The 22,541-nt window shown below is 37.2% G+C and overlaps 1 protein-coding gene across 1 annotated transcript; it reads left to right on the top strand.

Moving 5' to 3' along the window:
• The first annotated feature begins 204 nt into the window (after window positions 1-204).
• Window positions 205-10,646, top strand: LOC105488784 (olfactory receptor family 56 subfamily B member 4). Its single transcript, XM_011753216.2, is given in 2 exon segments — window positions 205-366; window positions 9,651-10,646. Coding segments are annotated over 2 exon segments (1,158 nt in total).
• Window positions 10,647-22,541: the final 11,895 nt, after the last annotated feature.

The raw sequence follows: 22,541 nt of genomic DNA, 5'->3' as shown, positions 1-22,541 counted from the left end.
TTTATGGACAGAACTCTGATCTCCCTGGTACAAAACCCCTTGAGGGAGGGGTGACCATGATCCCCATGGATCAGCAGACTTATTTTTTCCCCTACTGGCTCAGAGGAATCTGGGAAGTCTGGTCAAGTGGGATTCCCCCCATCGCAGTGCACCCCTTCCACCAAGGGGTAGCCAGAGTGCTTTGTAAAATGGATCCCAGATCTCATGTCTCCTGACTGGATAAGACCCCCTAACAGGGGTCACCAGACACCTTATACAGGAGTGTCCCCACTGGCATCATGGAGATCCCAGAGGAAGGAGCAGGCAGCCATCTTTGCTATTCTACAGCCTCCACTGGTGACACCTCCAGGGGTGGGAAGGACCCAGGTAAATAGGGTCTGGAGTGGACCCCCAGAAAACCACAGCAGCCCTACAGAAGAGGGGCCTGTTTGTAAAAAGAAAAACAAACAGAAAGCGACAACAACAGTATCAACAAAAAAAGTTCCCAAAAAAACCTCATCCAAACATTAGCGATCTCAAAGACCAAAGATAAACTCACAAAGATGAGAAAGAATCAATGAAAAAATGCCGAAAACTCAAAAAGCCAGAGTGCCTCTTCTTCTCTAAATGATCACAACACCTCTTCAGCAAGGGCACAGAACTGGGCTGAGGCTGACATGGATGAATTGACAGAAATAGGCTTCAGAAAGTAGGTAATAACTAAATCCACTGAGCTAAAGGAACATGTTCTAACCCAATGCAAAGAAGCTAAGAGCCATGATAAAACATTACAGGAGCTGTTAACCAGAATAACCAGTTTAGAGAGGTACACAAATGACCTAATGGAGCTGAAAAACACAACATGAGAACTTAACACAACAAGCACAAGTATCAATAGCCAAATAAACCAAGTGGAAGAAGAAATTTCAGAGCCTGAAGACTATTTTGCTCAAATAAGACAGAAAGATAAGATTAGAGAAAAAAGAATAAAAAGGAATGAACAAAGTCTACAAGAACTATGGGATTATATAAAAAAGACTGGACCTACGACTGATTGGGGTACCTGAAGGAGAAGGGGAGAATGGAACTAAGTTGAAAAACATACTTCAAGATATTATCCAGGAGAACTTCCCTAACCTAGCAAGGCAGGCCAACGTTCAAATTCAGGAAATCCAGAAAACCCCAGTTAGACATTCTATGAGAATATCAACCCCAAGACACATAATCGTCAGATTCTCCAAGGTTGAAATGAAGGAAAAAAAATGTTCAGGGGAGCCAGAGAGGAAGGCCAGGTCACCTAAAGGAAAGTCCATCAGACTAACAGTGGACCTCTCAGTGGAAACCCTTCAAGCCAGAAGAGATTGGGGGCCAATATTCAATACTCTTAAATAAAAGAATTTCCAATCCAGAATTTCATATCCGGTCAAACTAAGCTTCATAAGCAAAGGATAAATAAAATCCTTTTCAGACAAGCAAATGTTGAGGGAATCTGTCACCACTTGAAAGGGCCCCTGAAGGAATCACTAAATATGCAAAGGAAAAACCCTTACCAGCCACTACAAAAACACACTGAAGTACAGAAATCATTGACACTCTGAAGCAACTACATCAACAAATCTGCAAAATAACCAGCTAGCCTCATGATGACAAGATCAAATTCACACACAACAATATTACCCTTAAATATGAATGGGCTAAATGCCCCAATTAAGAGACAGAAGGCAAGCTGAATAAAAAGCCAAGACCCATCAGTGTACTATATTGAAGAGAGGTGTCTCACATGCAAAGGCACATATAGGCTCAAAATGAATAGAAGGAGGAAAATTTACCAAGCAACTGGAAAGCAGAAAAAAGTAGGGTTTGCAATCCTAGTTTCTGACAGAACAGACTTTAAAGCAACAAAGATCAAAAAAGACAAAGAAAGGCATTACATAATGGCAAAGTGTTCAACAAGAAGAGCAAGAAGAGCTAACTATCCTAAATATATGCACCCAATACAGGAGAACCCAGATTCATAAAACAAGTTCTTAGAGATCTACAAAGAGACTTAGACTCCCACACAATAATAGTGGGAGACTTTAACACCCCACTGTCAATATTAGATCATCGATACAGAAAATTAACAAAGATATACAGGACTTGAACTCAGCTCTAGATCAAGTGGACCTGATAGATATCTACAAAACTTTCCACCCAAAAACAGCAGAATATACATTTTCTTGGTGCCACGTGGCACTTACTCTAAAATCGATTACATAATTGTAAGTAAAATACTCCTCAGCAAATGCAAAAGAACTGAAACAATGGTCTTTCAGACCACGATGCAATCAAATTAGAACTCAGGATTAAGAAACTCATTCAAAACCACATAACTACATGGAAATTGAACAACTGATTCCTGAAAGACTCCTGGGTAAATAATGAAGTTAAGACAGAAATAAAGAAGTTCTTTGAAGCCAATGAAAATGAAGAGACCACATACCAAAATTTCTGGGGCACAGCTAAAGCAGTGTTAAAAGGGAAATTTGTAGCACTAAATGCCCACATCAAAAAGCTAGAAAGATCTCAAGATGGCCGGGCACGGTGGCTCAAGCCTGTAATCCCAGCACTTTGGGAGGCCGAGACGGGCGGATCACGAGGTCAGGAGATCGAGACCATCCTGGCTAACACAATGAAACCCCGTCTCCACTAAAAATACAAAAAAATTAGCCGGGCGTGGTGGCGGCGCCTGTAGTCCCAGCTACTCGGGAGGCTGAGGCAGGAGAATGGCGGGAACCCGGGAGGCGGAGCTTGCAGTGAGCCGAGATCGCGCCACTGCACTCCAGCCTGGGCGACAGAGCGAGACTCCGCCTCAAAAAAAAAAAAAAAAAAAAAAAGATCTCAAGTTGACACCCTAGCATCACAACTACAAGAACTAGAGAACCAAGAGTAAATAAACCCCAAAGCTAGCAGAAGACAAGAAATAAACAAAATCAAAGTGGAACTGAAGGAGACAGAGACATGAAAAACACTTCAAAAAATCAATGAATCCAGGAATTGGTTTTTTGAAAAAAATTAATAAAATAGATAGACTTCCAGCTAGACTAATGAAGAAAGGAGAGAAGAATCAAATAGACACAAAAATTGATAAAGGGGATATCACCACTGACCCTACAGAAATACAAACAACCATAAAAGAATACCATAAACACCTCTATGCAAATAAACTAGAAAATCTAGAAGAAATAGATAAATTCCTGGACACATACACCCTCCCAAAACTGAATCAGGAAGAAGTTGAATCTCTGAATAGACCAATAACAAGTTCTGAAATTGAGACAGTAATAAATAGCCTACCAGCCCAACAAAAAAGCCCAGGAGCAGATGGATTTGCAGCTGAATTATACCAAAGGTACAAAGAGGAGCTGGTACCATTTTTTTCTGAAATTATTCTAAATGAGTGAAAAGGAGGGACTCTTCCCTAACTCATTTTATGGGGCCAGCATCACCCTGATACAAAAATCTGGCAGAGGTACATCAAGAAAAGAAAACTTTAGGCCAATATTCCTGATGAACATCCATGCAAAAATCTTCAATAAAATACTGCCAAACCAAATCCAGCAGAACATCAAAAAGCTTATCCACCATGATGAAGTCAGCTTCATCCCTGGGATGCAAGCCTCCTTCAATGTATGCAAATTAATAAACGTAATTCATCACATAAACAGAACTAAAGACAAAAACCACGTGATTATCTCAATAGATGCAAAAAAGGTCTTTGATAAAATTCAACATCTCTTCACATAAAAAACTCTCAATAAACTAGGTACTGATGAAACTTACCTCAAAATAATCAGCCATTTATGACAAACCCACAGCAAATATCATAACAAATGGGCAAAAGCTGGAAACATTCCCCTTGAAAACTGGCACAAGAAAGTGGGCAAAGGACATGAACAGACACTCTCAAAACAAGACATTTATGCAGTCAACGAACATATGACAAAAAGCTCAACATCACTGATCATTAGACAAATGTAAATCAAAACTACACGACAAGTAGCCCAAAACTTTATAAGTTGCCTACCAGGGTCACTGTAATGGAATTTATGATCTTAAGAAATTACTAGTTGTATCATAAAAAATGACTGAATTGTAAAGTTAACTTCCAATAGCTTGTATATAAAATAAAAATGGACAGGAAAGAGAAAAAAATGGTTAACATATAGAAACAAAAGCATACATATAAAAACAAATAAAAATATTTAAAACTGCTACAGTTCTTATTCTATAATTGGTCACAGAGTCGTAACTGATATCTACCATATTTCCCCAACCTCTACCAGAGCCTGGAGGAATCTTGCCTCCATTATATAGAAGCAACTCAACTTCCCGTTGGTAATTAGGATCAATCATTCCAACTGATAGCTTAATGTCTTTTTTTTTCTGTTAGTTCTGTGATATAAGGCAGTAAAATGAGACCTTTGATAAGAGAATATATAAATACAGGGTCCAAATTAAAATAGTTTCTGTTCTAATCCTCTTATGATATTTGAAGACTTTGCTGCCATTACTATACATGCAAATTGAAATCCAGAATATCTCCCTCTCCTAGTCAGTAACTATTAGTAACCTCCTGGGGCCAATAAAATCCACTTGCTAGCTATATATCAGTCTAGACAGTAGTTCATAGTGGCTTAGGTCTCTCATTATGTTGACAAGCAAAACACTTTTGATCTTCAGAGGGAGTCGGTAGATTAGATTTATCTATCTGATTTACCTATTTACTTACTTCTCATTATGGCGTCACTAGAATAGCCGCATGACCACTCATCTCAGAAACTCAAAAATACTCTTCCAGGAAGCAGCTTAGAACATTCAGGTGTTGATTCTAGCCAATTTCTGAATTCAGAAGAGTATTTTTCTGTTGAACTTCAACATGTGCCTCTTTAAATTCTCCCTTTCCGAGCTCATAAAGTTTTCCAGAATATAGCATGCCATAATGGGATTCCTGACATTATTCAGTAATTCACGGTTCATTTCAGATCATATCACCAATTTATTGTCTGTGATCTTAAAATGGTTATAATTCTATCTTACAAAATTGTTATAATTTAGCTCCTCTGATACCATGAAAAAATTCCATTGAGCAGATTCATCTTTCTTTGGGGTAAGTTGATTGATTAAAAAAAAAAAAAACTATCACAGAGAACAATCTGTCCCAGAACAGACTAATATTTCTATCAGGGAAAGTAATTTCATCACTCTTTTATTCCAGTTTAATTAACACTAAAAATATGATGTCATGAATTAAAAGAGAGACAAGTGATCCTAGAAGAAAGAACTGATCAACACGGATTAACTACTGGAGAGGATTCTGGTAAGATTAAGTTCTAAAATATGCCTATTATATTTGCCAATTTAAGTCATTAGCAAGGACAGTTTGTGTGATGTTATGACAAAAGTAAATTGCAGTGAGTTAAAACGCATTCAGGAAGTGAGAGAGAGAGCAAAATAAAGAAGCTACTCATAAAGTCTGGGAAAAGGGAAGTAGATAGGGGCACCCTCTGGAAGGGATATGGAGTAAAGATATGTTTGACATGGGGAGACTTCAGAACCTTCCCGTAATGAGGGGCAGTATTCATCAGATAGGGATGAATTAATGTCTGAGGAGTCTGGATGAAAAAATATTTGGTTGGCTGCCCCTGGGACTAGGGCTAAATGGGGTATATGCCTAGAAATTAGTTAGCTAACCCCAAAGAGTACTTGGGTCCTATTCCCATTGCAATGTTAAAAGCATTAGACCCTCAAGGATGCTTGTAGAGTAGGGAGGGCATAAAGAGCAGCACACTAGGACCAGGTATCTCAGGGATCTAATTTATACTAAATCCATAATCTCCAGGAGTGTTGAGCAAGGGCAGGAATCTGTTCTGAACAACAAAAGGGTGAACATAGGCAGCTGTGGCCAGGAAGGTAGAAGCAGCTACAGAAGACTGCCAGCCTGAGAGCTTCTTCATAGCCCCTCCTGACATAGTAAGTAAAGCAGTCAATGATCTGAATCTTGAGAGGTGAGGGAACAGACATGGTCCATGTCCTATAATTCTGTCCTAATCTCTGAACTTGATTACATGTCTTATCTTTGGTTTCCATAGTCAGCTTTCCTTGTTTGATTCTTCACCTCCAGTTTCCCCTTTTGCTCAGACTCTCCACCTTTGTAGGGACTAAGATCTGTGATCAGGAAACAGGAGAGAAATGAGGCTGAGCTAAGATGATCAGTGAATAAATGATAAACCAAGGGATCTAGAATAGTACAATAAATTCTTTGTGCAAGATTCCCAGAACGAAAAGTAACTCCGAACAAAAGGCTATTTTGTTACATTTGATAAAATACATGCAACTTTAAAAACAAAAGACACTATATTTGATGTAAACTCTAGCTGAATTACCTGTTAAATTCAACCAAAAAGTCCAAGATGTTTGCCATCATAATTAGTTTACACAGATTTTGAATTTCCAACCATTTCATTAAGACATGAAACAAAAATTAAGAGGCATCAATATTTGTAAAGAAGGAATTTATATTATTGTTTGCAAGCAACTTTTTATTCTACCTAGAAAAAAATTTAATATAAATGGGAAAATTCTGAGAATTGACAATAGTTTAGCAAAATGGACGATATACAAGACAAAATAACAAAACATATACAACTGCACCACTATAAAATAGTAAAGACAAGATGTTTACCAACAATAGATGATTGGTTGATATAATACCAAAAAAAATCACAAAACATTTAAAAGTGGCACAAGTTTAGAAAAGTGGGTAAATGCAAGAGGAAATAAAAACATTGTAATATATATTCTAAAGCATCACATTATCACAGATATATAGATACATTCTAATGTATATTTCTGTGATATAGATCCCCTTGAATTTATCTTTTTTAGTGTTATTATATCAATTAGAATGTATAATGCGGGCTGGGCACGGTGGCTCACTCCTGTAATCTCAGTACTTTGAAAGGCCAAGGAGGGCAAATCACCTGAAGTCAGGAATCAAGACCAGCCTGGCCAAAATGGTGAAACCCATCTCTACTAAAAATACAAAAATTACCTGGGAGTGATGGCATGCACCTGTAATCCCAGCTACTCATGAGGCAGAGACGGGAGAATCACTTCAACCCAGGAGGCAGAGGTTGCAGTGAGCCGAGATAGTGCCACTGCACTTGCACCTGGGAGACAGAGCGAGACTCCATTAAAAAAAAAAAGAAGAAGTATAATGCAGAAAAACATATTCACTAAAAACATTCCAAATACTAATAATGATAATAAGAACATTGCAATACAAAATTTCAATGACACTTTTTTCAGATTTAAATAAAGGCAGACAGGATCTATATTTATGAATGAGAAGGCTTGATAATATAAAGATATCAACTTTTTTTCAAAATTAATCTACAGATTTAACACAATCCTAACCAAAACCATGCTATGTTGGAACTCAACACAGAATTCTAAGGGTAATCTGGAACATGATTACATAAAAAGGGTTTTAAATTAAGGGAGTAATAAGAGGAATATAGTTCTGTTATGTGTTAAATTTATTATTAAACAAAATTTTTTAATTTAGTTTAATATTGACACAAAAATAACCAGAAAGAAATAGAAACAACAGAATCCCAAAAATGCAATTTTATCTATATGTATATAAATTCACTATGTGACAAATGACATAATAATCACTTGGTGAGAGCTGTAGAAGCCATTGTCTAATTATTTGAAATCTATTTATTTACATAGGTCTCATTAACAACAAAAGTAATTTCATGTAAATAAGTTATGTCACAAAACCAAAAAGCCAACTATTAAAGATATAGAGAAGTAAATATGGATTGAAATTTGAGTAAAGAACAATATTTTGCAATTGTTTTTTGTTTGCATTGTGGAACACTTTGAGAATTTGATGAAAAATAAACGGATCCTTTCTCTAGAAAAGTGTAAATATAGACTTACAAATTAAGGAAGTTCACAAACTTCCATGAGACTATCTATAAATTCTTGGTTAAAAAGTCCTATTTTAACCATAAAAGATAAAAAATTCATAAAGGGTAAATAGTATAAATAATATTTTAAAGGTAAAAAATGCATATATGTATATATTTACAGTATGTAAAACCAAACGAAAATTGGGGGAAATGTTATAAAATGATTTGATAACATTCAGTAGTCATTGAAAACATGTTTATAAAAATTTAAAATGTCTATAAAGAGTTTCCCAGTGAATTGGAAAGTTTATATATACATAATGTTAAGAAAAAGCACAGTTTGAAAGATCCTATTTTCATGAAACAGGAACTGTGTAAGAAGACTGCAAAGAAAAATGATAAAAATTAAATATTTTGAAACATTAAATCTTTGCTAAGATTTTTATTTATAGCTATTTTTCTGCATTTTTTGTTTTCTAAAAGTGTTACTGTTTTATTTTTCTTATTTTTTATCAATTTCATGGATAATATACGCTTACCATAATGAATAAATGGCATAGTCATTCATTTTTCTCAGAAGTAGTGAGGGATGGACACTTGATCTTACACTTAATACCATGAAATGAAGCAAAGGCAGAGATTTGGGAAAGATAATATTAATACCTAAATATTTAACAAGGTGAGATATTATTCATAGATAAAGGCAATATAAAGAATTCTCAGATATTCAAGGACTCCAGGCATTTTGTCCAAGTACACTTTTTGATACAATTGCTTGAAGATATTTTGCAACAATTCAAGAATAAACAAAATAAGAATGAAAAGAACCAAGTGTTACAGGGACAAGAATGAGCCATAAAATTACTTAATTTTAAAAAGTCAAAATGTGTGCAATAAATGCTTGCTATGTTTCTAAATTATTCCACAGAAAAATCTGGAAGTGGTTGGAAGTTCATTGATGATTTTCCCTCCTTACACCTTTTATTAATAAAATTGATTATTTGAAAATATAATTTTAAGTATATCTTTAACACTAGCTTCATAATCAGAAGAGGAAACAAATGATATTCCTAAAGGGTACTGACCTATGGGCTACAATTTGACGCAGGGAGTGCTGGAAATAAATGCAAAAGACTAAAATTTTTTCTATAGATTAGTCGCTAGTGTTTTCAACATATGATTCTTATCTAGACAACTCATTCAACCTATTTCCTCATATGCGAATAACAATACCTCTATGGCGAAGATTAAATGAGAGGGTTTGCTGCAGATACCGTTTGCCAGCCACAGGCATTGTTTAAAAGAAAGGCATGGTCAGGGTTTCCACTATGGCTACTTATTCCTAACGGTTCCCAAGAATGGAGACGACACCTCTGCCCTCTAACTTTACCTGCTGAAAATCAGGTTCTTTATAATGTACATGTCTCATACTTTCTATCCTTATTCCCCACCTCCCAGAATTTCAGGAAAATAAAGCTAGAAAACTTTCACTTTTATTCTAGTCAATATTCTACTAAAATTTTTATCTTAGCATCTATTTTGGCCCATCTGTTCTTATCTGAACTGTTTCTTAGGGTCTCAAGAGTGTAGAGAATGCACGATGTTAAAAATGACTGAGTTATTGTGGGTAAGCCTTATTTCTCTACAGAAGTTTTGGCCCTCAGTTGAGCTAACCACAGTCTTATTCTGTTTCCCCTTAATCCATAGGCAGATGCTGAGAACAAAATATCTCATGATATGAATATTGGCCTAAGTATAGCCAATAGCTCAGGGTTTCAAGTGTCTGAGTTCATTCTGATGGAGTTCCCAGGCATTCATGAGTGGCAGCACTGGCTCTCTCTTCCCCTGGCTCTGCTCTACTTCTTAGCTCTTGGTGCCAATCTCCTCATCATAATCACCATTCAACATGAGACCATGCTACACAAACCCATGTACCATTTGCTGGGCATACTGGCAGTGGTGGACATTGGCCTGGCCACCACCATCATGCCCAAGATCCTGGCCATCTTCTGATTTGATGCCAAGGCCATCAGCCTCCATGAGTGTTTTGCTCAGATCTATGCCATCCACTCTTTCATGTGCATGGAGTCAGGCATCTTCCTTTGCATGGCAGTGGATAGATATATGACCAGTTGTTATCCCCTTCAGTACACTTCCATAGTTACTGAAGCTTTTGTCATCAAAGCCACACTGTCAGTAGTGCTCAGGAATGGCCTGTTGACCATCCCAGTGCCGGTATTGGCTGCCCAGCGATACTACTGCTCCAGGAATGAGATTGATCACTGCCTGTGCTCTAACTTGGGGGTCACAAGTCTGGCCTGTGATGACACCACCATCAACAGGTTTTACCAGCTGGCCTTGGTCTGGGTTGTGGTTGGGAGTGACATGGGTCTGGTCTTCGCTTCCTATTCTTTGATTATTCGCTCAGTGCTGAAGCTGAACTATGCTAAAGCAACATCTAAGACCCTGAATACCTGCAGCTCCCACCTTATCCTCATTCTCTTTTTCTACACAGCTATTATTGTAGTATCTGTCACTCACCTAGAAGGAAGAAGGGTTCCCCTCATCCCTATTCTCCTCAATGTGCTGCATATTATCATTCCCCCAGCCCTTAACCCCATGGTATATGCCCTTAGGACCCAGGAGCTGAGAGTGGGCTTACAGAAGCTGCTTGGTTTGGGCGAGCATGTGTCCAGGAAGTGAGCTAACTTTAAATAGCAGAATATTATATGCAATGCTGAAGAAAGAGCACAGTCTTTGGAGTCCAACACACCTTGTTTAAAATTCCATCTCTCCCAATTGCTAGGAATATCGATTCATCTTAATTAATCTATTTGTATAGAACATAGCATGTTCAAGGCATTGCTCTAATCATTTCACATGTATTAACTTTTTTAATCCTGTAACAACTCTATGATGCAAGCACAATTGCTATTTATACACTTTGTGGATAGGGAAACTGAGTTGGGAAACTTGCCCAAGGTCACAGAGGAAGGAAGTTGCAGAGTAAGATTTCAACTGAAGCAATCAGCCTTCAGTGTTCCGTCTCTTAACTCTTTCTTTCTATTTAACCTCACTACTAATTTTTTAAATGCAAATTAAGATAAACAAGGTGAAATTACATATTACTTCTCTTTAATAAAAGAAAATTCTGTTTTAAAGTTGGCCACAGTTTTTCTCTCTAATGGTAAAGAGAGTATATTTTAAATCCTCCAGAAGGACTCATTCTAGTGGAACTACTTATATAGATGTAAATCAAGAATTTGACAGGAATTATTTTGTGACTTCACAAACTCTTTACCAACTCTTGAGTTAATTTGCATTAGAGCTCTAAAAGGAGTATCTCAAACACTTTTTTTTTAACTCTCAACACTACTTGAACTTCTTTAATGAATTAAGAAATCTCAATGGAGCCCTGTAGTTCAATGACAGACAGACACCAAGGGTCTCTAAAGGGGAACTTTCCCCATAAGAAAAATGATGATTGTTTGGAGACAGAGAGAAAAGAAAGTTAGCAAAATTGTTTCTTATTTATTTAAATGCTAGAGTATATAGCTCAGCAAGGGTGAAATATTGGCTGCAGGATGAGGTTGGAAGTCTCTCCTGACCCAATCACATGGCAGACTTTGAGAAGAGAAACCTAACACTTCTGCTAGTAAATTTGGAAGTCCATGTGTGAGAACTTTAAGCCATTACAATTCAAGCACTTAAATCATCTTCCCTTTGATAGAGTCAGACAGCGATAGCAAGGCATTATGGTATCTTTGGACAAAGCAGAATTGGACCCTGTGCTTCCACCTGTTTTTTACAGTGACTTCACATATCAAGAAGAGAAAGTAATTTTACTCTATCACTAAGGATCTTTTCCTGACTACAGTCTTATAAATGTCTCATTATAAGAATACCCTCTTCAAAGTATTCAAAAAGGAATGGGTTGGCTAGGTGCAGTGGCTCAAGACTGTAACTCCAGCACTTTGGGAGCCCGAAGCAGGCAGATTCCCTGAGGTGCGGAGTTCAAGACCAACCTGATCAATATGGCAAAACTCCCGTCTCAACTGAAAATACAAAAATTAGCAGGGTGTGGTAGTGCATGCCTGTAATCCCAGCTACTAGGGAAGCTGAGACAGGAGAATTGCTTGACCCAGCAGGAGGAGGTTGCAGTGAGCTGAGATCATGCCACTGCACTCCAGCCCAGGTGACAGAGGGAGACTCCTTCTCAAAAAAATAATAATAATAAAATAAAAATAAAAAATAAAAACAATTGGGTTATCTGTTTCAAAATAAGACTAACATTCTGCTCATTCAATTTAGGGGTATGCAAGTCATTAGAAAGAGCAGTTTCACTGGGCGCAGTGGCTCACACCTGTAATCCTAGCACTTTGGGAGGCTGAGGCAGGGAGATTACCTGAGGTCAATTCAAGACCAACCTAGCCAACATGGTGAAACCCCAAGTCTACCAAAAATACAAAAATTAGCTGGGTGTGGTGGCAGGCACTTGTAACCCCAGCGACTCAGGAAGCTAAGGCAGGAGAATGGCTTGAACTCAGGAGGCAGAGGTTGCATTGAGCCAAGATCGTGCCACTGTACTCCTACAGCCTAGGCAAAAGGGCAAGACTCCGTGAAAGAAAGAAAGAAAGAAAGAAAGAAAGAAAGAAAGAAAGAAAGAAAGAAAGAAAGAAAGAAAGAAAGAAAGAAAGAAAGAAAGAAAGAAAGAAAGAAAGAAAGAAAGAAAGAAAGAAAGAAAGAAAGAAAGAAAGAAAGAAAGAAAGAAAGAAAGAAAGAAAGAAAGAAAGAAAGAAAGAAAGAAAGAAAGAGGGAGGGAGGGAGGGAGGGAGGGAGGGAGGGAGGGAGGGAGGGAAGGAGGGAAGGAAGGAAGGAAGGAAGGAAGGAAGGAAGGAAGGAAGGAAGGAAGGAAGGAAGGAAGGAAGGAAGGGAAAGAGCAGTTTCAACACAGTGATAGGACAAGATTTTAGATGTATGGCCATAGGTTTTAAAGATGAGGAAGTGAAGGCAATATGCAAGAATGTCTCTTACAAGAGGTTGGGTCAGTGAAACGTAGACCTTAGGGATACAGGAGAGAGTCTAAGAGGTGCCATGGAAAGACCTAAGATGTACATGGAATTGAGGTATTTTTTGAAACTGGCAGTCCTTGGAATCTTTGTATACTGAGGAGCATGATTCGAGAGAGAGGAAAAGACTGTTAATATAAGAAAGAGAATATAATCACATCAGCTCTTTTATTTTGAACACACACATACATTAGTTACAACACTATTGATATATTAGTAAACAATTTAAGCCTAACTGAATTTTACATTTGCTTATGTTCAATTTCATCCACTAGAAATACTGACTGAATGCAGTGTCAAAAGACAAAATTACAACAAATTTAGGTTAAAAATACAATTGGCTTTGATTTATTATTCTAGAATCAGGTAGCATTTCATTGTATAAAACAGAATGAGGGTTCTGATTAGCTCAGCAGAGGAGGTTGACTTTTTAGGCAGAAAAGAGCTGAAGAAAGTAGAAACAGAGAACAAGAAGCAGGTTGGACGTTTCAAAGTTTCTTCCACTATGGAATTAAAACAGAGTAGACATATCCTTTGCCCATTTTTTGATGGGGTTGTTTGTTTTTTTCTTGTAAATTTGTTTGAGTTCTTTGTAGGTTCTGGATATTAGCCCTTTGTCTGATGAGTAGATTGCAAAAATTTTCTCCCATTCTGTAGGTTGCCTGTTCATTCTGATGGTAGTTTCTTTTGCTGTGCAGAAGCTCTTTAGTTTAATTAGATCCCATTTGTCAATTTTGGCTTTTGTTGCCGTTGCTTTTGGTGTTTTAGACATGAAGTCCTTGCCCATGCCTATGTCCTGAATGGTATTACCTAGGTTTTCTTCTAGGGTTGTTATGGTATTAGGTCTAAAATTTAAGTCTCTAATCCATCTTAAATTAATTTTCGTATAAGGAGTAAGGAAAGGATCCAGTTTCAGCTTTCTACTTATGGCTAGCCAATTTTCCCAGCACCATTTATTAAATAGGGAATCCTTTCCCCATTTCTTGTTTTTCTCAGGTTTATCAAAGATCAGATGGCTGTAGATGTGTGGTATTATTTCTGAGGACTCTAGAGGACATTCATACAGCCAACAGACACATGAAAAAATGTTCATCATCACTGGCCATCAGAGAAATGCAAATCAAAACCACAATGAGATACCATCTCACACCAGTTAGAATGGCAATCATTAAAAAGTCAGGAAACAACAGGTGCTGGAGAGGATGTGGAGAAATAAGAACACTTTTACACTGTTGGTGGGATTGTAAACTAGTTCAACCATTATGGAAAACAGTATGGCGATTCCTCAAGGATCTAGAACTAGATGTACCATATGATCCAGCCATCCCATTACTGGATATATACCCAAAGGATTATAAATCATGCTGCTATAAAGACACATGCACACGTATGTTTATTGCGGCACTATTCACAATAGCAAAGACTTAGAATCAACCCAAATGTCCACCAGTGACAGACTGGATGAAGAAAATGTGGCACATATACACCATGGAATACTATGCAGCCATCAAAAAGGATGAGTTTGTGTCCTTTGTAGGGACATGGATGCAGCTGGAAACCATCATTCTCAGCAAACTATCGCAAGAACAGAAAACCAAACACCGCATGTTCTCACTCATAGGTGGGAACTGAACAGTGAGATCACTTGGACTCGGGAAGGGGAACATCACACACCGGGGCCTATCACGGGGAGGGGGGAGGGGGGAGGGATTGCATTGGGAGTTATACCTGATGTAAATGACGAGTTGATGGGTGCTGACGAGTTGATGGGTGCAGCACACCAACATGGCACAAGTATACATATGTAACAAACCTGCACGTTATGCACATGTACCCTAGAACTTAAAGTATAAAAAAAAAAAAAAAAAAAAAGAGTAGACTTCCATATTATGCTGACTCAGGTTGACTGAAATCTTCTGTTATTTGATGGAAAACTGGCCCATTTCAAAGTTTAGTTTGATTATCTGGCACCTAGCACAAATAACTCCATTCTGGTTTGAGCTGGTCTACTGGGGCCTAGTATAGAAGGCTAGTTCAAAATAATAGTATCCCATAAACTTTGTTTAACCATTCCCCCACTTTGGGTCATGCACTCACCTAGGTTAGAGCATCATTGTCACTCTCCATCACCATTGTTTTGAGTTTACAGTCTCATCGTGTTATTCATAGATTACAGTGTCCTTGTTATCATGCATCTTCTGGAGTTTGTCATCCAGACAGGGAGAGACCACTTAGCATTCAGCACATGGCTGCATGTAGCTATTAAGACTTTCTGAGAAGATACAGCACACCAGGAAGATTACTACTACTACTATTATGACTGACATGATTTGGCTAGGTCCCCACCCAAAGCTCACCTTGAGCTGTAACAATGTGCACATGTCAAGGGCAGGGCCAGGTGGAAATAACTGAATCATGGGGGTGGTTTCTCCCATACTGTTCTCCTGGTAATGAGTAAGTCTCACAAGATCTAATGGTTTTATAAACGCGAGTTCTCCTGCACAAGCTGTCTTGCCTGTCACCATGTAAGACATGCCTTTCCTCTTCCTTCATCTTCTGCCATGATTGTGAGGCCTCCCCAGTTATGTGGAATTGTGAGTCCATTAAACCATTTTCCTTTATAAATTACCCAGTCTCTGGTATGCCTTTATTGGCAGCATGAGAACAGGCTAATATGTTGACTCTAAGGAGGATAACACCAAACGTTTGAGTATGCCCTTCGGCCAGAGTCTCCATGAACAAAACCAACTAAAATTAAATAGATCGAAGAATGAGCCACATCAGGAATCTACCCACTTTAACCAAGTAGCCTACTCATTTATTTTTTGAAACTAAATCTCGAAAATACCAGTGTATTTATCCAAGTTTAACGAGAAGTGTTAGCAACTGCACAGACTCCTTCCAGTCCAGCTACTAAATAGAAATTCTGTTATCTAGTATCCCATAACTAAGTTAAATAAAAGCAAGGAGTGAGAATATGTGGGTCTAGAAGTCTGACTCTATAAAATAGAGCAGTAGTGTAATTTGAACAAGCAGTTATATTAGGGCTGTTACTAAAGTTAGTCACTGGGTGGACTAAAGGATCTCTCAGGTCATGTAAAAAAGCTGGATTTGGCATGGCACATCTGACATTTTGTCATGTTGCCTATAGAAGCTACTGATTGTGAAATTCCATAACTACAGCAGGAGGTAGGCACAAGTAAGAAAAACTTAAGAGAGGTAAGGCCAAGTGCAGTGCCTCATGCCTGTAATCTCAGAATTTTGGGAGGTTGAGGTGGGAAAGTCACTTGAGTCAAGGAGTTTGAAGCCAATCTGAGCAACACAGCAAATCCTCATCTCTACGAAAAATTTAAAAATTATCTGGGCAGGGTGGTACATACCTATAGTCTCAGCTACTCAATAGGCTGAGGCAGGAGGATTGCTTGAGCCCAGGAGTTTGAGGTTATAGTGAGCTTTAATCATGCCACTGCACTCCAGCCTCAGTGATGGAGTGAGACAATGCATCTTTAAAACGAAAAAAAATTAGAAGGGGTAAGAGTCTCATGATAGGGAGTCTTGTCTGATGTCTTGGGAAAAGCTGTGCACAGCATGAAGTTGCCAACTTCTTGTCCTGGTTTGCAGTTTCAACATCTGTGGTTATAACATCACACGTTTTGGTGGACTCTCTGAGTGGCCCAAACCTCAGGTACAAGATTTGTCCCTTGAAATTTACATCTAGTTGTCCAGCTTCACCTTATAGGGATTCATGAACAGAACACTTCTTGCTCTTAGTTGGAGAATTGTAGCTAGATACCGAAAAAAATTAGAATAATTCAGGATCTAGTCCAGTCTACAGGTAGATAATAAAAACTCAAAAACAATGAGTATTAGTTACAATCTAATAACAGGTGTACTATAGTTTTTATTTTGGAACATAGTTTGTCTCTCTACAATCACCTCTATTTCTACAAAAGATACAGTAAGTCTAATTTGTTTGCAAAATAAGCTTAATATCATCAAACTTGGCTTGATTATTTACATAAAGGACACAAAACTAGTGATTGACCACATGGCTTTGTTAAAGTTTGTTTTACTGGAACTTTTGATAAGGAATCCTAGATTGCACTTTTAAAAACCTCAAGAATCAGAAGCCAAACCAAGGCAGACTTCAGAATTGGCTGAAGTACTTATAGGTTCATTCTACATACATTCTCAAATATGACTTCCTAGTCAAAGCATTGGTTACATAACCAATATTTCCAATTATCTATCCTGTCATAAAGAGAGAAGACTATTCCCGAACTTATACAAATAACTATATTGCCATAAAAATAAGAATACTCATAATAATTTCCAAATTCTGAAGAGATCAGATGGGAGGAAGTAAATATTTTCGTTTTTGTTTAAGGAACTTTACCAATTTGCTAGAAACTTTAGATACCTTAAAAGAAAAAGGTTTCCTTAAATCTGGAAAACAAAACATCAAAAGAACCAGCACAATTCCAAACTTAAAAGTCATTAAAACATCTTCATCAGTTCATTCAATTCCATGTAATTAATTCTCGTTCTGCTTGATTTTGGTTAGTAGTTTTATGAAGCCATCAGTTTCTTCATTAGAGTTTTGGAAATTCTTACCCAGTTCAAAGGTATTATCTGAAAACCATCAGAAACCTATTTCTGTTAGAGTCCTTCCCATGAATCTCCTTAAGGATGAAGCACTTTAGGAATATAATGGCTTACAAAACAAAAAATTTTTTAGAAAAGCATCAGAATAAAGTAATTAACTATAAACAAAATGGCATGGTTGAAGAAATGATAAGAGCTTACTATAATAATGACACAATTGGCAAAGAAATTTTGTTACTTTTGTGGCATACATCTTTTTTTTATTATTATTATACTTTAAGTTCTAGGGTACATGTGCATAATGTGCAGGTTTGTTACATATGTATACTTGTGCCATGTTGGTGTGCTGCACCCATCAACTCGTCAGCACCCATCAACTCGTCATTTACATCAGGTATAACTCCCAATGAACATAACCAAAATTATGGCAGATAGCCTTATACCAAGACATATCAGATTGCTAGGAATTTCAAATAGTTTCTGGAACACATATTAATAACATATTCATACAAATGTAACTCAAAGAAGGTTAAATGTAATTTCTTATATAATAATACTTCCCATATAATTTAACATATCAAATAGTTCAAGGTCAAAAGATGTCATTTGGAATTTGATCTTGGAAAGTTAGTAAAAAATGTCAAAAGATTTAAAACACACGGTTATACAGAATCATCAGTAATTATGAAACAATGAAAAGCAAATACGGAAAAGTTACACAGTTTAAAAAAAAAGTAGCTCTTTTAACCTTAAGAAGATTCTATTTTTTAAGCAATCAAAAGAGCTAATAAAAGACAACATAAAGTAAAAGAAATTATCTTCGTAAAACACAGAATTTCTTCTTTATTTTTCCTTATGCAGATCACTTAAAGGGTAAAGAAAACCTTTCTTAGTCTTCTATAAACACTCCAAGGAAACCCTGGGTTATTTTGTGCTTTTTTTTACGCAGCCATAAAAAAGGATGAGTGCATGTCCTTTGCAGGGACTTGGATGAAGCTGGAAACCATCATTCTAAGCAAACTGTCACAAGGACAGAAAACCTAACACTGCAGGTTCTCATTCATAGGTGGGAGTTGAACAACGAGAACACATGGACACAGGGCAAGGAACATCACACACTGGGGCCTGTCAGGGGATCGGGGGCTGGGGGAGGAATGGCATTAGGAGAAATACCTAATGTAAATGATGAGTTGATGGGTGCAACACACCAACGTGGCACATGTATACCTATGTAACAAACCTGCACGTTGTGCACATGTACCCTAGAACTTAAAGTATAATTTTAAAAAATGAAAGACTAGATGCTTTTATATTAATGCTCATTTTTTAAAAACTCATAATAAATTCATTCGGTTTTAGCCCACCTGACCACACATGAAGTTTTTTTCACAATCCTTCTACATATAATGGGGAAAGGATAGTTTCTTTAATGAATGACGCCTGGAAAAATGAATTTTCACATAGAAAAGAATGAAATTGACCCTTATCTTACACCATACGCAGCATCAACTCAAAATGGATAAAAGACCTAAATATAAGGCCTGAATCCATAAGTTTCTAGAAAAGAACATAGGAAAAAAAGTTCTTTGACATGGCCTTGGCAACAATTTTTTTGGATATCACATGAAAACCCCAGGCTACAACAACAAAAATAAATAAATGAAATCATATCAAACTAAAAAGCTTCTGCACAGCAAAGAAACAAAAATCAACAAAATGAAAAGGCAATCTAGAGTCTGGTAAAAATATTCACAAATTGCATATCTAATAAAGAATTAATATTCAAAATTTATAAAGAACTCTTACAACTCAATGGCAGAAAAACAACCTAACTGGAAAATGGCGAAGAAGCTGAATACACATTTCTCTAAAGAAGACATACAAATAGCCAAGAGGTACATGAAAAGGCATTCAATATCACCGATCATCAGCAAAATGCAAATTTAAACCACTGTGAGATATCACCCGTCACTTTTTAGATGACAATTTTCAAAAAGATAAGAGAAAACAAAGTTGGCAAGGATGTGGAGAAAAGGATGCCCTATTCCATTGCTGGAAAAAATGTAAGTTAGTACAGTCGTTATGGAAAACACTATGGAGGTTTCTAATCAAATTAAAAATAGAACTACCATATGACTCAGCAACTCCTATTTTGCATATATACCCAAAAGAGATCATTGTGGTTAATTTTAGTTAATTTCAGCACATAGCACAATAGCAGCTACCCATCCCCCACCATCAGTCCCGTGGCAGACAGCTGTGCACGTGCTCTAGGAGCAGCTTGCACGCAGCTTGGAAAGGTCTGAGTGTGCAAAAATACACCCTGTCCTCCAAACATCATGGATCGAGGTTCTTATCACTGATTGCTGCTTCTAATCACAATGATACAGACAGACAGGAGCCATTGCTGTTGTACCTTCACTCATTTTTTCAAACTTCTCCCCCTCATCCAGCTGAAGTGACTTCCAGAGAATTTAAAGGACTGGTACACTTTCCCTGCCTGCCCCCTTTATTTTATTTCCCCTTTTGGAAGCTAGACATTAATTACTAGGACATTCAAAAGGCACTGCATATGTAATGAACTTTAGAAAGTGATTGTGCATGTCAGGAAAAAGCACGGGCTCAGAAAAGACTTGAGAGGACCCTAAGTTTTCACCTCAGGCTAATCCTGAAGATAGCCTATAATCATAACAAATAAATAAACAAGAAAAATCAAACCCTAGAGAAGGAGAAGAATCTAATTTCCAGAGTTACCACATAATTAGAATCAAATATCCAATGTTCAATTAAAATTTACAAAGTATACAAAAAAAAACCAGGAAATTGTGGCCTATTCAAAGGAAAAAATTAATCAGCAGAAACACTTGATGAAAAAGAACTGACGGCAGAACTACTAAACAAAGACTTTATTTAAAATTACTGTCTTAACAATGCTCAAAGAACTAAAGGAAGATGTCGAGAACATTAAGAAAACAATGTAAAAACAAAATGTAAATATCAATAAAGAGATAGAAAACCTAAAATGAAACAAAAAAATAACCATTCTGGGCTGAAAAGGACAATTGAAATATTTAGTAGAGAGATTCAAAGGCAGATCTGAGCAGAAAGAAAAATTAACAAACTAGAAGATAGAATGATAGAAATTATTAAGTATGAGAAACAGAAAGAAAAAAATTCAAGAAAAGTGAACACAGCCTAAGGGCTTTACAGGACAGCATCAAGCCGACCAACATAACCAAACAACAACCAGCATTATAGAGTCTCAGAAAGAAAAGAGAGAGGAAAGGGAGCAAAGGGAATATTTGAAGAAATAGTGGCTAAAAACTTCCAAAATTTGATGAAAGACATAAATATGAAATTAAAGAAGCTCAATAATTTCCAAGTAAGAAGAACTCATAGAGACCCATATCAAGACACATTATAAGCAAACTCTCTAAAAGACAATGAGAGATCTTTAAAGGAGCAAGAGAGGAGCAACTAATATCACATACAAGTGATGTACAAGAGGATTATCAGCAGATTTCTCATTAGAAACACTGGAGCATGGTAGGCAGTGACCAATATATTCAGAGTGAAAAAAAAAAAAAAAGCTGTCACTCAAGAATCCTATGTCCAGCCAAACTGTACCTCAAAGATGAGAAAGAAGTTAAGGCTTTCCCAGAGAAACAAAAACTGAGGGAGGTTGCTACCATTAGCTCTGCCCTGCCAGACCTGATGGTTTCACTGGTGAATTCCACCAAACATTTAAAGAACTAATATCAATCTTTCTCAAACTTTTCCAAAAAATTAAAAACGAGGGAATACTTCCAAACTCATTTTACAAGGCCAGCATTACCCTGATACCAAAGCCAGAAAAAGACACTACAGGAAAAAAAAAGAAAAAAAAACCACAGACCCATATCGCTTATGAACATTGCTGCAAAAATCCTCAACAAAATACTAGCAAACCAAATTCAGCAGCATACTAAAAGGATTATATACCATAGCTAAGTGAGATTTATTACTGGGATACAAAGATGGTTTAAAATATAAATCTCACTTATAAGTGGGAACTAAAAATTGAATACACATGAACATAATGGGAACAATAGACACTGAAGACTACTGATGGGGGAAGAAATGAGGGAGGCATGAAAATCCACCTATTGTGTACTATGCTCACTACCTGAATGATGGACCTGTACCCCAAACCTCAGCATCACACAACATACCCATGTAACAAACCTGCACATGTACTCCCTATATCTAAAATAAAAGTTGAAAATGAATAGTCAATATTTATTAAAAGTAAAATAAAACTTGACATTATAAAAAAAAGTAACAGCACAGAAGGGTAAGGTTATGGACCTATATTGGAGCAGTTTCTACATTTTATCAGAACTGTTTGTATTAATCTGAAGTAAATTGTGATTTTTTAAAAATCCATAGAACCGCTAAAAATAGCAAAAACATAATTTAAAATCAACAGAGGAAAGAAATTGGTACACTAAAAATATTGATTTCCCACAAAATAAGTCACATAGTAGTAAAAGAGTAACAGAGGAACCAAAAAAGGGAACTTGAGACATAAAAAGAAAAATGAGGCTGGGCGTGAGGGCTCACACCTGTAATCCTAGCACTTTGGGAGGCTGAGGTGAGCAAATCACCTGAGGTCAGGAGTTCAATACCAGCCTAGCCAACATGGCAAAACCACATCTGTAATCCCAGCTACTCAGGAGACTGAGGCAGGAGAATTGCTTGAACCTGGGAGGGGGAGGTTGCAGTGATCTGAGATCGTGCCACTGCACTCCAGCCTGGGCGACAGAGTGAGACTCCTCAGGGGAGAAAAAAGAAAAAGAAAGAAAAATGGCAGATGTAAATCCAGACATACTGACAATAACACCAAATGTGAATGGACTAAACACTCCAACCAAAAGCACTTTGG

This window comes from Macaca nemestrina, chromosome 12 (assembly GCF_043159975.1).
Source record: "Macaca nemestrina isolate mMacNem1 chromosome 12, mMacNem.hap1, whole genome shotgun sequence".
In the NCBI taxonomy this organism is placed as follows: Eukaryota; Metazoa; Chordata; class Mammalia; order Primates; family Cercopithecidae; genus Macaca; species Macaca nemestrina.
Note: the sequence above shows the minus strand (reverse complement) of the source record. Positions and strands in the feature narration are given on the sequence as shown.